The sequence below is a fragment of the Aethalodelphis obliquidens genome, unplaced genomic scaffold (genome assembly GCF_003676395.1).
Source record: "Aethalodelphis obliquidens isolate GAN/ISIS:26980383/991018 unplaced genomic scaffold, ASM367639v1 scaffold14, whole genome shotgun sequence".
NCBI classification, from domain to species: domain Eukaryota; kingdom Metazoa; phylum Chordata; class Mammalia; order Artiodactyla; family Delphinidae; genus Aethalodelphis; species Aethalodelphis obliquidens.
Window position 1 is genome coordinate 28652122 of NW_020837958.1, and position 18076 is coordinate 28670197.

Here is an 18076-nt window from a genome sequence, read left to right on the forward strand (position 1 = left end):
TTCTTAAAGTGCAGGTCCCTGAATATTTCCCATCTGTTCCTACTACTTGAGCTTATAGACTCACTGGACTTTAGGAATGGAAGGGTCCTTGGAGATCACCATCTAAATATGTCATTATAAAATGATGTAATAGGACTCCTTCTGCTATAAGTAATAGAGACCAAACTCAGACTAGCTTAAGTGAGAAACAGAATATATTGATGCACAACCAAGAAGTCCGAGGATATATCTGGTTTAGGTGTGGCTAAATCTAGTTCAGGCCAAGTCTTTAAGATTCTATTTCTCTCCGTCTGCTTTTCTTGGTGTTGGTTTCACTCTCAAGTACCTGCTTCCCATGTAGTCGTAGCAGCTCAAGACCAGCTCCAACCAGAGTCCTAGAGCTAACTCTGATTGGCCTGGATTGGGTGATGTGTCAGCCTCTGAGCCAGTCACTGAGACTTTGGATCCTCAGCTCCACAGGGACTTGTAGAGTCAGCAGCACCTTTTAAACCACAAGGACTGAGCGTGGGGAGGCTGATCCCCAAATGAAAACTGAAACACTGTTAGAAGAAGGGGTGGGAGATGGGGGGGAAGATGTCCCCTAGTGATGGATAGAAGGAGGTCCAAACAAGCTTCCCCCCTCCACAAAGCTTTGGGTTTTTATGGAGAAGTCATGAGTACATGGACATGAGATGTGAGATTGCTTTTCTCAGTTTCCATGCCTAAGTTAAGGCCAACAGTTCAGCCTGCACACACTAAGAAGCAGACCTGTGTTAGGGTTTGGATTTTCACTTTACACTGACGTTTTAACCAGCTCCCTGACTGGATTGATCTGCCCTGAATCAGTGCTGATTATTGGTAGCTGAGGTTCTGAGATATGTTGCAGGGACGCCTGAGGTCTGGCCACCAAGATGTAAATGCAGGAGCATTTCCGTTGTTCGTTCTCCTGTTGAAATGGAGAACCCTCAGGCTTGGCCATTTCAGGGAGTGAGGGATGTCTAGACCAGGACCTTTTTCCCAAGGAGCACAAGTCGACCAGCTGCCCATTCAAGGTTCCCTGGTAATTTTTCTGGTCCTTCTGAGCTAGGCTGGAGTGGGTTCCCCTGCCTCCCCAGTCTAAACTCTGCTAAGCTTATGGAGCTGCTGCTGCTGTCTCTCTGGTATCAAGTAATGAGGAGGCAGACATAACTAGGACCCAAGGAGGTGGGGAGAAAGGCAGCTTCCAGTGCGAGATGGGCCATGAAAGAAACCTGCCCTTCTCTATGCCCCAGAAGCTCTTTAGCCTTGGTTCACGTCCTCCCCTGTCACCCCCACCCCATTCTCCTTTGCAGTTTCCAGGTCTGCATATGTGCAAATCATGGACATGCATTTGGAGAGGCAGTAGAGAGCAGTGGCTATAGCACATGGGCTCTACAGTCTGCCTGGGATTAAGCCCTGGTGTCTCTCTTTCCCAGCAGTATGGTCTTGGGCAAGTCATTTATCTTCTCTGTGCCTCCGTTTCCTTATCTCTGAAATCTGACTAATAATACTTCAGAGAATTGTGGTCAGGTCAGTGTTCTTGCATTCCTGTTTGAGCAGTTCCCCGACAAGATACAAAAGTAGTCATATAAAGAGATTGCTGTGCCAATTCTCTACCCACCATCTTGGAAGAATGTTAATTATGCTGCTAATTGTACTTTGGGCTGTGCTGGATGCCAGTGGGAGAGACCCTGGGCTCAGGAGCCTTCTAGCCAAGCTGACCTGCCCCAGACAGACAGGTGGACAAACAGCAAAAGGGAAAGGCATGAGAATACCACATGTACCGTTTATTTGTTTATTGGTATTTATAGAGCTCCTATTCTGTACCGTTATTTCATGGAAGTTCTGGGCATACGATGAATGGCCAGTTGGGCCTCTGGCCTGAAGGAGCTCATAGTCTACTTGGGCGCTAGATGAGTAAACATGCAGTTATGGTCCAGTGTGATTAGTGTGATAGTGGGGTCAGCTGAGATCCTGATCTAGACTCTGTGTGTGTGTGTGTGTGTGTGTGTGTGTGTGTGTGTGTGTGTGTGTGGTGGCTTCCTGGAGGAGGTGACATTTAAGCCAGATCCCAGAGGAGTAGAAGTTAGGCCAGCAGAGTAAGGGGATAGGTATGAAAGGAGCTCCAGGCAGAGGGAAGAGCCCATGCAAAGGCCTGGAGGTAATTGGAGTGTAAAGTGTATCCTTTGGGGAGTCTCGGCTGGGGGTTCCAGTCTGGATGGGGCTGAACGTACTGCTGTCATTGCAGGGACATGGAGAAGGTGGAGCGGCAGGCGGTCCCCCAGGCCAACCACACGGAGTCCTGTCGAGAATGTGGCCGCGTGGGACCCGGACATGCAAGGGATTGTTCTCATCGCAAACGCGAGGATTCCTTTGGATTCGAGAGGCGGGAGCAGGAGGAAGACCGGTACCGCTCCCAGAGGGACCCACTGGAGGGCAAGCGGGACAGGAGCAAGGCCAGGTCCCCATACTCACCCACCGAAGAGGATGCCTTGTTCGTGGATTTACCCTGTGGCCCAAGAGGCCAGCAGGCTCAGCCCCAAAGGGCAGAGAGGAACGGTGTGCTGCCTGGCACATCAGGCCCAGGAGAGCAGAACGGGACTGGCGGGTACCAGCGGGTCTTTCCTTCCAGGACCAACGCTGAGAAGCACAGCCAGAGGAAGAGCAGCCTGGCGCACGTGGAGCAGTGGGCAAAGACCCAGAAGGCGGACGGCAGGAGGTCAGTAGTGGCCTCAGGATCGCTGCTGCTAATGAGCATAAAAATGTCATAAGAGTAGCTATCACTTACCCAGCACATGCTGGTACATGCCGGCCTTGAACTCTACCTCTGTTATCTCCATAAATCCCTGCAACAGGCTTGCAAGGAGGGGTGATAGCCTCAATTTATAAACAAAGAAATTGGGGCTTGGAGAAGTATGGGAACCTGCCCAGGGCACACAGATAAGCGGCAAAGGCAGAGTTTAGACTCAGTCCGTGAGCCTCCCAAGTGCACACGAGATTATATCGGGTTAGGGGTTTCCCATTCCCCAGGGAGCATGCCTTGAGACTGTCGGCATGTAGACAGTAACTGATCTTCTCCTCTTACTTAGCTACTTCTCTGCATCCGGGAAATATTTGTAGCAGCTAGAGTAAATACAGATCCGTTTTTAATTCCAGGCACGTAGAGAAGTGCTCAGGCACTGTTGACATTGTTGACAACAGTGCTCAGGCACTGTTGACACTGTTGACCCATTCCTTCAAGAAGTGGTTTTAATTATTTAGAGGGAATGCATCTCTTGCTATTTGCAAAGCACTATCTGTATTTTATTATAATTTTAGATTAATTAGGACACATTTATGAATGTGAAGAATTCAGGGTCACTCAGCTTCCACATTGTCCTTAGAAGCCACTGTGTGTTGTCTTCACTTTGAAGACAGCAAATCCCCCTCGCCATCCTCAGGCTTCTATTTATTTATTTATTTTTGCGGTACGCGGGCCTCTCACTGCCGTAGTCTCTCCTGCTGCGGAGCACAGGCTCCGGACGCGCAGGCTCAGCGGCCACGGCCCACGGGCCCAGCCGCTCCCCAGCATGTGGGATCCTCCCGGACCAGGGCACGAACCCGTGTCCCCCGCATCGGCAGGCGGACTCCCAACCACTGCGCCACCAGGGAAGCCCCATCCTCAGGCTTCTAAAACAAACCCCAGACTGGAGACGAGATAGCAAAGTCGTGGTGCATTCAGAAAACCCGCCAAGGGCTGGAGGGGCCACAGTGAATGTGTCAGAGCTCAGGCCAAGTCTGCCACAGGCCTGATACACATGCTTTAAAGTGCTGCTCTCCATTCTCCCTGTGTGAGGCCCACACTTTCCACTATGGGGTCTGGAGGTGGTGGTGCTCCAAGGGGAATAGGCTAGGCCTCTTTTTAGGTGGGTGGGGCTGTTGTGAATATGTGGGTGTTGTATGCATGTGTGGGTTGTGTAACTTCTTTAATCTGGTCCAGGTGGGCTATTGTGAGGTTAGATGGTGGAGAACTCGCTGGGAGTTAATGGAAACTCCCTAAGCAGTTGGTAGACATTGTTGTGGGTCAGACTAGGAGAAGGAAGGCCCTTTGTGTTGTAGCTAAGATACCTTCCCATTCCCTCCTGGGACAGACCAGGTGTCAGTTCTGTTTGATCAGATTTTGTGTTTTATTGAAAATAGCTACTGCCCAAGGACACAGAGGAGGGAAGCTGCTATTCTTGGTGCTGGGCTAGGTAGACCTCCTAGGAGGTAGTTCTAAGTGACCTTACTGCTGAGTGAGATTGGAAAGCTGGCAGGGGTTGTATCGTGCAGGTCCTCATAGTCCAAGGTAAGGAATTTGGATTTTATTTGAAAAAGCAATAAGGAGAGCCACTGGAAGGTTTTAAACAGGTAAATGATGTGATCTGATTCACAAAGAAGAGCCTAGGGAAGAGGCTGTTGCAGTAGTCCAGCATGGTGCCAATGGAAATAGAAAGAAATAGATTTGAGGTACATTTTGGAGGTTGAAACAGAAAAGCTTGTCAATGAATTGGATGTGCAGGATGAGAGAAACGGAAGAGGAACAAGGATGACCCCTTAAATTTTGACTTAACAACCGGGTGGTTGCTGAGATGGGGAAGGCTTAGGAACAAGTTTTGGGGGCAAATCGGGGTTTCCATTTTGGGGACTTTTAAGTTTGAGAAACCTATTAACTCCCCAGTGAGGGAGGTGTTAGGTTAGGCACTTGGATATGGATGGTGGCGTGGAGGTTTGACATTTGGTTGGACATGCTGATTGGGAGCAATCAGTGCATAGGTGGTATCCCAACTTGGATGTTAGCAACAGAAGGGGGATCCAGTAGAGGAGACAGTGTGTCAGAGAGAAGCTACTCGTGATAAGTTAGCTGTTTCCTTTTATGTGTATTGATAGCAACTCTTAGGAACTGAAGTCGGTATGGGGCTGACAAGGGCAGGTAAAAGCAGGAGAAACCAGAAATAGAAGCAGATAGAAAGGGCATGGGTTTGGCCCTGATAAGCCTGTATTTCCTACTGAAGAGTCTGGATTTAATCTTGAAGGCCCATGAAAGCCATTGATGGACTTAAAACAGGAGCATGGCATGATAGTGTCTAATATTTAGGAGGGTGGTTTGAAGGGTGTCGGCAGGGAAGAGGCCTCAGGAGATTTTTCAGACTAGATAGATATTCCTTACCTCATCTCAGTTCTCACACAGCAGGTCCATGAATATGGTGAAGAAATTTCCCAGGCTATTCTGATGTACCCCACCCAAAATGAGAACGGCAGGTTTTTTTTTTTTTTTTTTGTGGTACGTGGGCCTCTCACTGTTGTAGCCTCTCTCCCGTTGCGGAGCACAGGCTCCGGACGCGCAGGCCCAGCGGCCATGGCTCACGGGCCCAGCCGCTCCACGGCATGTGGGATCTTCCCGGACCGGGGCACGAACCTGCGTCTCCTGCATTGGCAGGCGGACTCTCAACCACTGCGCCACCAGGGAAGCCCAGAATGGCAGTTTTAATTACCCCTTGTTTAAAAAAATTTTTTATTAAAGTAATACCTGTATATAGTTTTAAGAATTTAAGTAGTATGACCCCATCCATCCCTATTCCTGATTCCACCACCTTTGAGGCAACCACTTTCAATTCTTTTAGTAGTTCTATGTATTTATCTCTATATTTCCAAATAAGATAACTTATACTGCTGTTTCTTGAGTTTTCAGTTTTAGTTAGCTATCAACATTCTACTCTAGGTGATAAAGATTCAAGTCTCTTATTCCCCCCCTCTACCTTTCCTTTCCAAAGACACACTTACCCTTATCCCAGCTTCATAATATAGTTATAGCATAATTTTTGTTTAGATCACTAGTCAGTTTTTACATTATTATATAATGTGAAGTATAAATATTCACAGCTGGGCCATGTAGTATACAATAATTAAATTTCTTTTGTGGTACAGTTTTTTATTTTCTGGTATTGATAATTTTCATGCTTATAGCTTGCTTAGTTTTCTCTGTACCCATTACTAATTCATCACCAAATTCATAGCCAAATGTGTAAATCTCTCTTTGCTCAGTACCCTCAAATAATCAGTAATCTACTTACAAGGTAAAAAATCCAAATAAGACCAATGGGTAAATACTGAAAAATAAGTGTCCTCCTGTTTTATTTCAGAAACCTAGATCTACTCCCCAAAGACCAACCGCTATATTAAAAACAAAACAAAACAAAAATCCATGTTCTTCACCTGGCTTTGTTCCACTTAATATATCAATAAATATATCGATAGATATTTTAAGATATCTTGGCTATCTATATCAGCACATATAGACATATTATTAATTTGAAATGGTGCAGAGTATTGCATTGTATGCATCTACAGTGATCTTTATACCATTTCCCTATTGATGGATAATTAGGTTGGTTATAAACATTTGCTATTCCAAACTGTGCTGCAGTGAATATCCGTGCTTAATTGTCTTTGCAAACAAGTGCAGGTATACTTGAAGAACAAATTACTTGAAGTGGAATAACTAGGTCGAAGGATATATGTGATTTTAATTTTGATTGATATTACAAAATTGACCTTCAACAATGCTGTTTGAGTTTATACCCCACCAAAAGTGTCCCTGTTTCCCCACCCCACATCATCTCTGAAAACTACTGTTTTAGGTTAACTGCTTGCTCTGGTGACCATAGAGAAGACAGTTAAATGGAGAAGAGTCTGGAAAGAACATGACCAAGTATGAGGTGGTCATATTTGGGGTAGGAGGCGAAGAAGACCTAAACAAAAGCGGTAAAGATGGTGAGGATTGTGAGGAGGGGTTGGATGGGATACATAGACGTTGAGATTGGGTAGGTATAGGGCTTGGGAAACTGATTCATCCACGGCTGGAAGGTGAGGAGGGCCACAGGTGGAGTTGAGGTTAACATTCAAGTTTGACTTGGTTAATAGGTGCATGTGGCGCTGTGCACAAGATGTGAGCATGGGAGAAAGAAATGAGCTTGAAGGGGAATGTGGTACCTGTGGAGTGGCCAGGTGGAGATAAGCCGTAGGTTATAGCGAATGTGGGTTCAGCTTAGGGAGAGATTTGGAAGTCATTGCCCTGGAGGTGGAAACTGATGCCCTGGCAGTAGTCAAGATCACTGAGGGTTGAATGCTTAGAGCAGTGGTTCTTAATCGTGGCCGCACAATTTGGTCATTTGAGGCCCTGCTCAAGAGATTTCGCCTTATTTGGTCTGGGGCAAGGTGAGGGCATCAGTCTATTTTAAAAGCTCTCCAGGTGATACCAGTATATGAGAGAGGTTTGACATTTACTGAGGTCTGGGTCCCATGCTGGAAAATCTGATTCTGATGATCCGAATTTCAGCCTGGACATCAGGAGTTTTCAAACCCCCCCCTACCCCTGGTGATTCTAGCATGTAATCAGGGTTGAGAATAACTAGCTTAGAACAATAGCAGAGGGCCAAAGGCAGAACCCTGAGGATCTCCAGTCCAAGGGGGTGGGCAGAAGCAGAGTCTGCATAAAGAAGTCTAGCAGAAGATGGAGGAGGAAAACCGGAGTGTGGTGAGGGAAGTTTCATTTGGAAGGAGTCCAGTGGGCAGCATGAGACTGCTCCCTGGATGTGGTGCCTTCTAAGGAGGCTGGGTACCACGGAAGGAGAATCTGGAATGTCAGGGTCTCTCTGCTGGTCTCATGCTCAGTAGCAGAGGCCTTTGGTTCCAGTGAGCTTCTTGATGGGCTTAGATGAGTAGACCTTCTTAATAGAACTAGAATTTTTAAGTCAGGAGGCAGAGTAATGCGAGGGGAAGGCCAAAGGGAACCAGAAGGAAGGCATGGCCATTGAGAAACCCTTCTTGGCAGGAGTGCAGAAAGGAGTTTGCAAAGCTGTACTGCTGGTATAAGTTGTAAGTTATAAGTTGTGATTGTGAAATGTCTCTACATAACTCTGGCAGCCCACAGACCTACGTTATTCTGCTACACATAATGAGGGCTGGGGGCAACATGGGGAGCTAAAGGATGAGAAGTCAACTGCTAGGAGATAAGAGGTGGTTGGGGAAGGCGTCGGACTGTCCTTAGGATGTGAGGGGGGAGCTCGAGCCCTTCTTATCTAAGGGGCAGGGAGACATTAGGTCTAAATGAAAACAGTTTGTTGGCCTTGGAGGTCATTGAGCACTCAGTAAGAGGAATCTCAGTCTAATGATAGAAATAGTTCTCAGGGGGCTGAAAAGTAAACGTGAGGGATTGAAGACGACCCTTTGAGAAGAAAGCCGTAAGCCTCTGCGTAAGCAGAGTGCTCAACATCTGATCGTTCACTTGTAGCTGATTGTTCACTTGTAGCATATTGCATATCAGAGTTATCTTTATTTTTTTCCTTAAAGATGTGTTTGTCATTTCTTACAGTCAAGTAATAAGTAGTTCTGGCTGCTTAATAAAGGAACCTCCTCCTGTTGATAGTACAGAAGAGGGATATCCCTGCTCTGTGTATGATTGAGACTGTGCTAAATTGGAAGGAGGGTTATTAGAACTGTAATATGATCTCATATTCTCGGCTCTAGACCACACAGGGAATTATTTCTAATTGTTCTTTTAGTGCTTGGAGATGTATATTTATATTTCACTTTTTTAAACTCCTTTAGAATGATGGTTTGCAAGGACAGACTGATACACCCTTAGAATCTTACCCCATTCTATGAGGTTGTTTCGAAATTCTAGCCTTCCATTTTTTCCCCGGTGTTTAAAGTAATGCATACTTGTAAAATAAAATGGCAGGGGTGGGTGTTGAGTCAGGGATGCAAACATTACCACGAGGAACAGAGTAAAACGTGGAAGTCCTGCACAACCAATGTGGAAGCTCAGGTGAGGACTGCCTGCTGCATAAGTAATTGGTTTGATTTCACGTTTCGATATGACCATTTTATAGGGGCTATATCAGAATATATAGGTGCCTTTTGGAAAGGGAGCCCCCCATGGCACAGCGGGATTTGAGGGCAGGAGACCTCGAGCCTTCTTTTGGATAAAGCTGGGGTTGGGGGCCAGCAAATGGATCTGCTCTTAGGACAGAGCTGCTCTGCGCGTTCCTGCCTGCTCCAGGGTGACCTTTACCTCGTCTTACAACCCTACCTCCTGTGTCCCCCCCTCCACCATCCGTTGGTTACTGTGGTTTGGCCTCTGGCACCAGGACTCACCATTGTACTGGGGTCTTTGGGGACGTGCTTCGCATCGTTTGCATTTTGCTTCAGGCAGAATGAGCAATGGTAGTAAAGTCATGAACTCCCTGGGGTAAGCCCCCAGCCTGGTTTCTGCCACTGCCACCACTGCTGTTTGAGGGTTCAGGCACTGCCCCTTCCTCAGAGACACATTCCCCTCTGACTCTGGGAAATCCATGGCAAACCCTGCCACCTGGTGGCAAGGAGACAAGCTGGGCAAGCTGAAGAGATCTTAAAATTACTTCCCGTAATTGCAAAGATAACGATAAAAAGGGAGAAGAAAGCCACCAGTTTTTGAATGACAACTACTTTTAATCCTCACAACAATCTATTAAATGGTTCTTAGTAGCCCCATTTTACAGTAAGGAGGGTGATACAATGAGTTAAAAAACAATTAGAACAGCACTTCTCAAACATCAACCACCTGGAGGGCTTGTTAAACCACAGGTGGCTGGGCCCCACCCCCAGGGTTCCTGATTTCAGGTGGGGCCTGATAACCTGCATTTCTGACAAGCTCCCAGGTGGTGCTGATGCTGCTGGACTACACTTCGAGCTTAGAACAAGGTCTGGTGAGCGCCGCTGTATAAAGATTTGTTAGATAAAGTTGATAGGTAAAGGCAGAGTCAGGATTCCAGCCCAGGCCTGACTCCAGAACCTGTCCGTTTTACATCCTGCTGCCTCTCAGGTTAGACTTTTAAAGCTTAATAAAACTGTAGTTGGCCCTTGCTGAATTTTTCTTTCAGAAAATAAGATGGCTGGTCGGTAGTAGTTTTCACCATCCTCTCCGGCTTTTGTGTGCTGGAGTATTTGTTGAAGGGCTGGTTATGTGTCAGCACTTTCTCAGACCGCGGACAACACCGCAGAGTGTAAGACACAGTTGCTGCCCAGCAAGGATTTACAGCTTGTCTGGGGAAGAGACAGCTTACGGGTAGGAAAAGGTTACATCAATACAGGACCTCGGAAAAGTTACAGACTGTACAGTAACTAGGTCAGAGCAGGGCAGGAGCCCTGAGGGCTGTGGCATTGCAGAAGGCCTCTGTGGAAGAGGCATGGGACAGTGACCTGGAGAATGAGTGAGATTTGGTGATAGGGCAAGGTGAGCCCATACAGGTAGGGGAAGGAGGAACAGTATGATGAGAGTAAGGAGAGGGAAGTGGGAAGGGAGCACCCACTGGTGAAGGTACTGCCTGTGTATCAGGCAAGGAGCCTGTGTTCTCTTCCTGTCTCATGTATTCTTCAGGGCAGCCTTAGGAGGCAGGTAGCTCTGTCCTCAAGTTATCGGTAAGGAAGCTGAGGCTCAGAGCAGTCAGGTAAGCTGCCTAAGGTCACACAGCCAGTGGATTCAACCCTAGGTCAGACTTCCTCTGCTTTTTCTATTGCAGAAAGTTGTCCAAGTGGGTAGGAGGCCAGGCAAGATTAGGGTGAGGCCCTCACACTCAGGCTCCAGCAAGTGCAGGGGTGCACCTGAGAGGGGGGTGCCTCCTTAAATGTTGGACCCTTGACGGCCAACTTGCCCCAATTTGATCCTGGCCTGGGTAGGAGGAGCAGTGAGAAAATAGCAGGAAAGGAAGGTGGGTTGAGGTCAGGTGCTAGAGAGCTGAGAGTATCAGGAGAAGGGGGTTAGATTTTATTTCATAGGCGTTAGGGAGCCATTGATGGTTTTGGAGCACAGGAGTGATTATATCCAAGCAGTTGACTCTGTACAGCATGGAAACTAGTTAGGAAGATCTCAGAGTTGTCTGGGTGGAGGTAGTTAATCAGGATCTGGATTAAAGTAATAGGGAAAGAAAGGAACTGATGCCAGCCACTTCCTTTAAGAACCTCCAGGGCTTGGTGCTGGGGAACATCTTGGTGACCGGGAGAATCATGAGGCATCTCCTAGAGATGTGCACACCTGATGGAAAAGCTGACTGATGGCAAGAGAGAGAGGCAGGTTTAATCATGCTGCACTTGAAGTGGGGCAGCCAAGTCGGCCTGGTAGGGGGGTTGACCCTCCAAGGTTGATGGATAAAGTGGTTTAGGAATCCTCTGCAAAGGGAAGAAGTGACTGAAGTCCTGGGTGTCTGCGTTGATTGTTCTTTGGGGTTCATACAGGGCTCTCTCACGTGCCTGGCTTTGTGGCTTTGCCTAGCTGTGTTTCCAGAAGCCCAGCAGACCCCTTGCTGGTCCTCTTACCTGTCCTCTCCTTTCTCCTCAGCCTGCCCCTGGACCAGACCCTTCCTCGCCACGGTCCCAGCCAATCCCTGTCCTTCCCAGAAAACTACCAGACTCTTCCCAGGAGCAGCCGACACCCCTCGGGGGGCTCTTCGCCCCCTCCCCGCAACCTGCCGAGTGACTACAAGTACGCGCAGGACCGAGCCAGCCACCTGAAGATGTCGAGTGAGGAGCGCCGGGCACACCGGGACGGCACGGTGTGGCAGCTCTACGAGTGGCAGCAACGCCAGCAGTTCCGGCACGGCAGCCCCACGGCGCCCATCTGTGCCGGTTCCCCAGAGTTCACCGACCAGGGCCGAAGCAGGAGCATGCTAGAGGTGCCCCGCTCCATCTCTGTGCCTCCATCTCCCTCGGACATCCCTCCCCCGGGACCCCTGAGGGCCTTCCCACCCCGGCGGCCACACACGCCAGCAGAGAGGGTCACTGTGAAGCCACCGGACCGGAGAAGGAGTGTGGACATCTCACTGAGCGGTTCTCCCAGGAAGACATGGGGCCACACCACCAAGGTGAGACTCCGAACGCCCTGCCGGGCTGCTGGGGCCCAGCATTAGGACGTTAGGAGCCTCACATGGTTTGAACACAAACTTGAGCAATGTAGGATAACGATAGGTAACACTTACGTAGTACTGTACTTTAGCGCTGGGTGTAGCGCTAAAGGCTTTAATTCTTACAACACCCCTATGAGGTAGGTGCTATTATTTCAGGTTTCCCCCGCTATCTGAAGGTAGAGTGTTCCTATGAAACCTTTAGTAAGCCAAAGTGGCATAAAGCGAAGAAGTAATTACATTTTCTGTGAAAGTGAAAATCCCCTTTGGATTTCGGTTATCAGGTGCTAAAGGTAGGTCTTTTGTAAAATCAAAGTGGCATAAAGTGAACTTCTGTAAAGCAGGGGATACCCGTATGCCCATTTCACACGTGAGAACTCTTAGGCATTAAGGGATGAAGTTACTTGCACACGGTCACACAACTTGAAGTCTGCTTCCTTGCAGCTTGGAAGGCAGGGAAAGATGTCTGTGTTTAACTAGTTCAATTATTTATAATAACCTGACTTAAGTTTTAAATCCGGAGGGGCTCTCACAGTTTGTCATTGTCATAACCTGGTGGGAAAGATGTGTATCCCAATTTGACGGATGAAGCGTCTGAGGCTGAGAGAGGTGCCGTGCCATGTGCTTGGCTGCCCTGGTAGTGAGTGGCAGAGGCTCTGGCCCCCGCCCCCCTCCATGCCCGGCTCTCGGTGTCACCATGTCTCCCCTTCTGCAGAACTCCTCTCATCTGGACCGACGCTCCATGCCCTCCATGGGTTACATGACCCACACTGTCAGTGCTCCCAGTTTACATGGAAAATCGGTAAGCAGCACCTCCTCTCCCCCTCCAGGCGACTGATCTTATCCAGCTTTCAAAGGGCTAATCTCATCAGAGTTCTCCCCTGAGCCAGTCAGATGCAATCCCATTTTAGAGATGAGGAAACTGAGACTCAGAGGTCGAATGACTTGCTCAGGCCCATCCCGCTGGCATTGGGACCTCCTGAGGTCAGCGGAAGAGCGGGGGGTGGGGGTGGGGGTGGCGGGGGAAGTGGAGGAGACTGTGGTGTTTATTCTCTTTTGGGCAGCATTTTGTCCGCAGCATTTTCCAGCCACCTGCCTTTTTCTCCGGTTAGCTCCTCTCCTTTCTTCCTGGTCTTTGCTTTGATTAGTTCACTGTCTTCAAAACTCAAGTCTGGATGAGGTTGCACTGCTGGTGGCTGTTTCCTGATAAAAACTACTTCCTGCAGCCCCTTTTCTGCCGGTGCCTTTACTTGTCCTAATGACAGAATTAATGCAATAATTACTTAATGGTGTCGCATCAATGCTGTGCCGGCACCGGGGTGAAGAGTAATTACAGCGTCGTGCTCCTGCGGTGCCTCATTTCCTCATGATGTGTCTACACACCTGCAGCTGGAGGAGCTCTCACTGCTTCTCACCCGGTTACGGCGGCACCAGGCCAAGTTGGCCAGGGTGCGAAATTTCGCCATCAGCCAGTTACTGCAGCACGAGCTGACCTTTCCCACCTGCCAGGTCAGCGCCGGTGGGCTCTCTCAGGGCTGGGGGCCGCCCCGGGGACAGGGGAGTGACATGCTGGCCTGTGCTCCCTCGTGCCCGTGCTCTAGTCTGTCCTGCTGTCTGGCTCTCTCCCTTGTTCCTGCCTGTTTGCTACTGGATGCTACTGCCAGACACTGTGCAGCCATCGTGGGGCCCACGCCCCTGTTGCTGGGGAGGAGGCTGCATGTGGTGTGAGGGACCTGAACTGTGGCTTCTCTGCCTGTGAGTAATGACTGCCAGGCTGGTGTGTGGTCACGTCCAAGGGCTGTGCTAACTGTCATCCTTGTTGCCACCTTGGGTCCTCGTTGGGATGCTGAGAGGTGTGTGTCAGCCTGGAGGGAGAAGGCATGGTGCCCTCTCATCTGGATAGTGCCCTGCTGACTGTCAGAGCATCTTCACACCCCTTATCTCAGTGAATTTCACAGTAGCCTGGGAGAGGTTAGGGAGGACAGGTGGGAAAGTGACTTGCCCAGGATTCCTCAGCTAGTGGCCTGCAGGCTGGAGCCAGATTCCAGGTCCTGTCTGGCACAGTGTTCTAAACTGTTTCCAAGACATGAGGGGTTGCAGGCAAGCTCCTCGAGGAGTAGCCAGACAGTCGTTCTCCTGGGCATCCCGAGCATCTTAAAGAAGATGCTGGTCCACACGAGCCTGGTCCCCCGAGCTGCACAGAAGTAGGCAGAGGACAGCTGAGGAGGTTGAGGGAATTGTCACTATCCTTACCTGTCCTATTTTAGTGGGACCTGAGAGATACAGGAAATGTATTTGGAAAAATGAATATAAGGGAGCACATGCAAAAATCCTAATTTGTGAACTTGGGTGATTTTTAGTAACGTTGCTCTGTCCCTCTTACTGCAGGACTGGGCTGATTGAGGAAGTAGGGATGGGTAAGGAGACAGCTTAGGGACAGAAGTAAGATCTTGCAAACCACTGGTGTCCCTGGCAGTGCTCCTTCAGGCCTTCTCATGCTTAAAAGCGCTGCCTGAACGTTTTGCATTATTTATTTTTGTTTGTTTCACATCAGAGCTCTAAACTGGACCACCTTCCTAGCCCTGGCTTGCTTTGGCTTGCTGAGAGGCCTCTTAGTTGGCTGAGAAAGTGCCCGGACTCTTCTTCTTAAGCTTTCGTAGCCCCTCTCCCTCACAGTTAGCTTCTGTGATCCATTACATAGGAAGCACAAGTTCTAGGAAATCAAAGGGTCTTTTCCTTATTCTCACTGTTTCTGGTAATTATACTGAAGAACTCAACAGACTGTCAGAGATGACACAAGCAGACAGGTCTGCCTGGACCTTCCTTATCTAGCTCCTGACCCAGCCACCTTGGCTCCATGCTCAGCAAACGGAGCCAAAGCTTCCAGGAAACTTTCTGCAGCTCTTGGTGCTTATCGTTGTAGAACCCAAGGTCAAAAGGGAACCTCCCCGGGTCACCTAGGTCATCTCCATGCCTCTTCCAGGCATCCATCCGCACCCATCAGGGGGTCCTTTTCCTTCATGCATGTGAAGTGGCCCAGTGCAAAGGTCTGGAGCGTGGCATGTCCTCTTCCAGGTAGACCTCTCTAGTTCTGTCTCAGGAGCTCGCCTCCGCCTCAGCTGCTCTGCTGGCCTGATCCTCTGGTGGGATGTGTGCTGTCTCCCTTCTCCTCCTCAAACTGTCCCCAGCCGATGGTGGGAACAAGCTGGCTTTCCCCACATGGTGGACCTGTGAGATCCACTATGCTGAGAGAGCTCTGAGCTGCACTGAGACATGTGTGCTTCCTCTGTGGCCTGGATGTGTTGGTCTGCTGTGGTCTCTTGTCCCCGAAGCTGCAAGGTGTAAATGAGTCGCACGTGAAGCCCTGAGTTGTAGACACCTTGGGTGTTCATAACTGGCTTTTTTCTCTCTCTGCTTCATTTGAAGGCTGACGATACCTACCTCCAGCTGAAGAAAGACCTGGAGTACCTGGACCTCAAGGTGAGTGGCCTCAGGGGTCTTGCTGTCCTGGGACACTTACCTTTCTGAGAGTGTCAGCCTCATTGGAGACCAGCCCCAAAGCCAAAGGCCTTGCAGGTCTTACAAATCTGGGTTTCAAATGAAGATGATGTCTCCTGTCTGAATCAGAAGGGGGATTTTTTGTTTTGGGTTTTTTGATTTTTTTCTTTGGTTGCTGTGGCTTTTGGAAATTTCATTTTTAAATTGAATATAATTGACACATAACACTGTATTAGTTCCAGGTGTGCAACATAATGATATTTGTGTATATTGGGAAATGATCACAAATCTAATTAACATCCATCACCATTCTTGGTTACAATTTTTTTTCCTTATGATGAGAACTTTGAAGATCTCTCTTAGCAGCTCTCAAGTATGCAATACAGTATTGTTAACTATAGTCACTATGCTGTGCGTTACATCCTCACGATTTATTTATTTTATAACTGGAAGTTTGTACCTTTTAGAAGAGTCTTATTTCTTGTAGCCTCAGACTCTGGGCTCTTCTCAGTTTCTTGTGAATTCTGCTGTAAGTCTCTGGCTTACAGAATGAGGGCACGAGATCTTGCTTTCTTCCTGTCCTTGGTTAGAACCACAGGGTTCCTCCATATAATAGCCAGTTGCTTCTTCAGAGCCTCCGGTGGGGCTGGGATGGGTTTGGTTCACAGGGCGCCACTGATGCGTGTTTTCAGGCACAAGCAGTTTGGTGGATTGTCTGGTTTTGTAGTGGGGGGAGCAAGTGTCACATGGAATCATGTGGCTCTGAGGGGTACCGGCGTCTCCCATCCCTCCCATCCGTGTTTAGGAGATGAACGTCGGGCCCCACCCTGTAGGTGATGACGTTCAGGCTCTAAGTCAGCCTCCACCGCACAGACAGAACTGGGAAAGCTGCTAGAGAAGCGAGAGGCATTCTGCCGGGAAGAGAGCTGCTATTGTTCTGTTCCCACAGCTCTCTGAAAGCTTGCACTGTGAAAAGCACTTCTTAATGCCTGAGCCATGACTTAAGACTGAAGGAATGTGACCTTTAATTAACTGCGGGTGTGAGAGGGCGGGCAGAGGGCCCTGCGGGAGGACACCCAGGTGACTGCGGCGGGGGACATGCCTCCCTCGGTCCCCAGTGTACCTGGCTTGAGATATTTTTAACTTGGGGATTGTCATCCCGCCTTGTAGGAGCAGGGATAGGAACATTAGGTCCTAAGGCAGCAGAGGAGGGGCCTCCCCCCTCTGAGGCAAGATCAACACCTTTGATTAGGAATCCCTCAGTTAATGTATCTGGTAATGAGCACTTGTGCTGTATCCAGCTCTGGAGAAGCTAGGGGGGATGGAAGAGAAAAATCGAGGCTCTCTGGCCTTGAGAAACTTCCAGATGTTCTGGGTCGGGGAAAGAAAGCGTCCTGAAATAACACAGACTTTTTTTGCAATGAGCGTATAAAGATTTGTCTGGCCCAGTGCTCAGAGCTGAGATAGTGAAGATGACTGTGGCTGCAGTGCTGGGAAGGCTTCTGGAGGAGGTGGCGTGTGTCCAGAGCCTTGCAGAGCCAAGGGTTTAGGTTGGTTGACGTTAAAGGGAAGGGAACTGTGGGAGCCAGGGAGAGCCAGGGTGAGGGTGGTGTGGCTGGAAACGTGGGGACAGATTGTCCAGGTTCCGGAGTCTTTCTAGGCTTTAGGAAGGAAAGTGCAGTGAAGAAAAGTCAGGCTTGGCTTTCAGACATGAGCAAAACAAGGAGGGTTCTCTCAGAACCAGGACGTTTTCTAGCCTACGTGGTATTCAGGTCACGTAGAGCATGAGTGAGTGAGTATGGTAGTCAGGCCTCAGTGCCCAGACGTGGTGGTGTGGGCCAGATGTGCAGCCCAGCCCTCCTTCCGGCGCTCTGAACCTGGGTAGGTCCTTCCACCATGCCCACCTCCCCCATCTGACCTGGAGCAGCCCCCGGCCTCCACCTGCCCTGTGTACCACCATGTCCCTGTTCCCTGGCCTCACCATGCCCGGGGCCATGCAGGTGACACAGAAGTATTTGCAGAGCATCCACGGTGTACCTAGGCCTGTGGGAGAGGCGTGGCTCACAGCAGCACAGGTGTACCAGAAAACACTCTTCAGCGTGCTTGGTGCATGGTGCGAGGGGACCTCATAAAGTGCTTGAGCCAGAGGAACCGGAAATCGGTGTCTTCTGATTCCTGTTTGTGTGAGATAGCTGACCTCACGGTTGGTCCTGGAGAGAAGATCCAGCTCTGCTTGGTTTTATTTAAAGATTATAGAACTTGAGCTCAATAAAAGGGATTGAGAGAGAGAGAGAAAAAAACTGAGGCATAGGATAGCGGAGTAGAGCCAGGAGTCTGTGTCCTGACCGCCAACAGAAGCGGAATAACCATAGAGGGTAAAATGTGTGTCAGTCACCATGTTTTACTTCTGTTAAATTATGTACCCGTGGCAGTAGCCCTATAAGGGAGGTGGTGTTATCTTTTTTTCACTGACTGAGGCTCAAAGAAGTAAATGACTCTCCCAAGGCCATGTTAGTAGTTACGGGGGAGCCAGCACTTGGGAGTAGCGCTGACTCTGAAGCTGGTGCTCTTAATCACCCTGCCTCCCAGCCGCTCTTACAATGCTGCTTCTACTACTGTGGACC

General features: G+C 49.1%; 1 protein-coding gene across 2 annotated transcripts in view; it reads left to right on the forward strand.

Annotated features, from left to right (window-relative positions):
* The window catches only part of PLEKHA7 (pleckstrin homology domain containing A7), a 211164-nt gene that overhangs the window by 160315 nt on the left and 32773 nt on the right, over positions 1 to 18076 (forward strand). For both annotated transcript variants that reach the window (XM_027115291.1, XM_027115292.1), the window contains exons 10-13: positions 2246 to 2716; positions 11393 to 11915; positions 12670 to 12756; positions 15381 to 15434. In XM_027115291.1, coding sequence (XP_026971092.1) covers positions 2246 to 2716; positions 11393 to 11915; positions 12670 to 12756; positions 15381 to 15434 — 1135 coding nt within the window. The remainder of the gene's footprint in view (positions 1 to 2245; positions 2717 to 11392; positions 11916 to 12669; positions 12757 to 15380; positions 15435 to 18076) is intronic.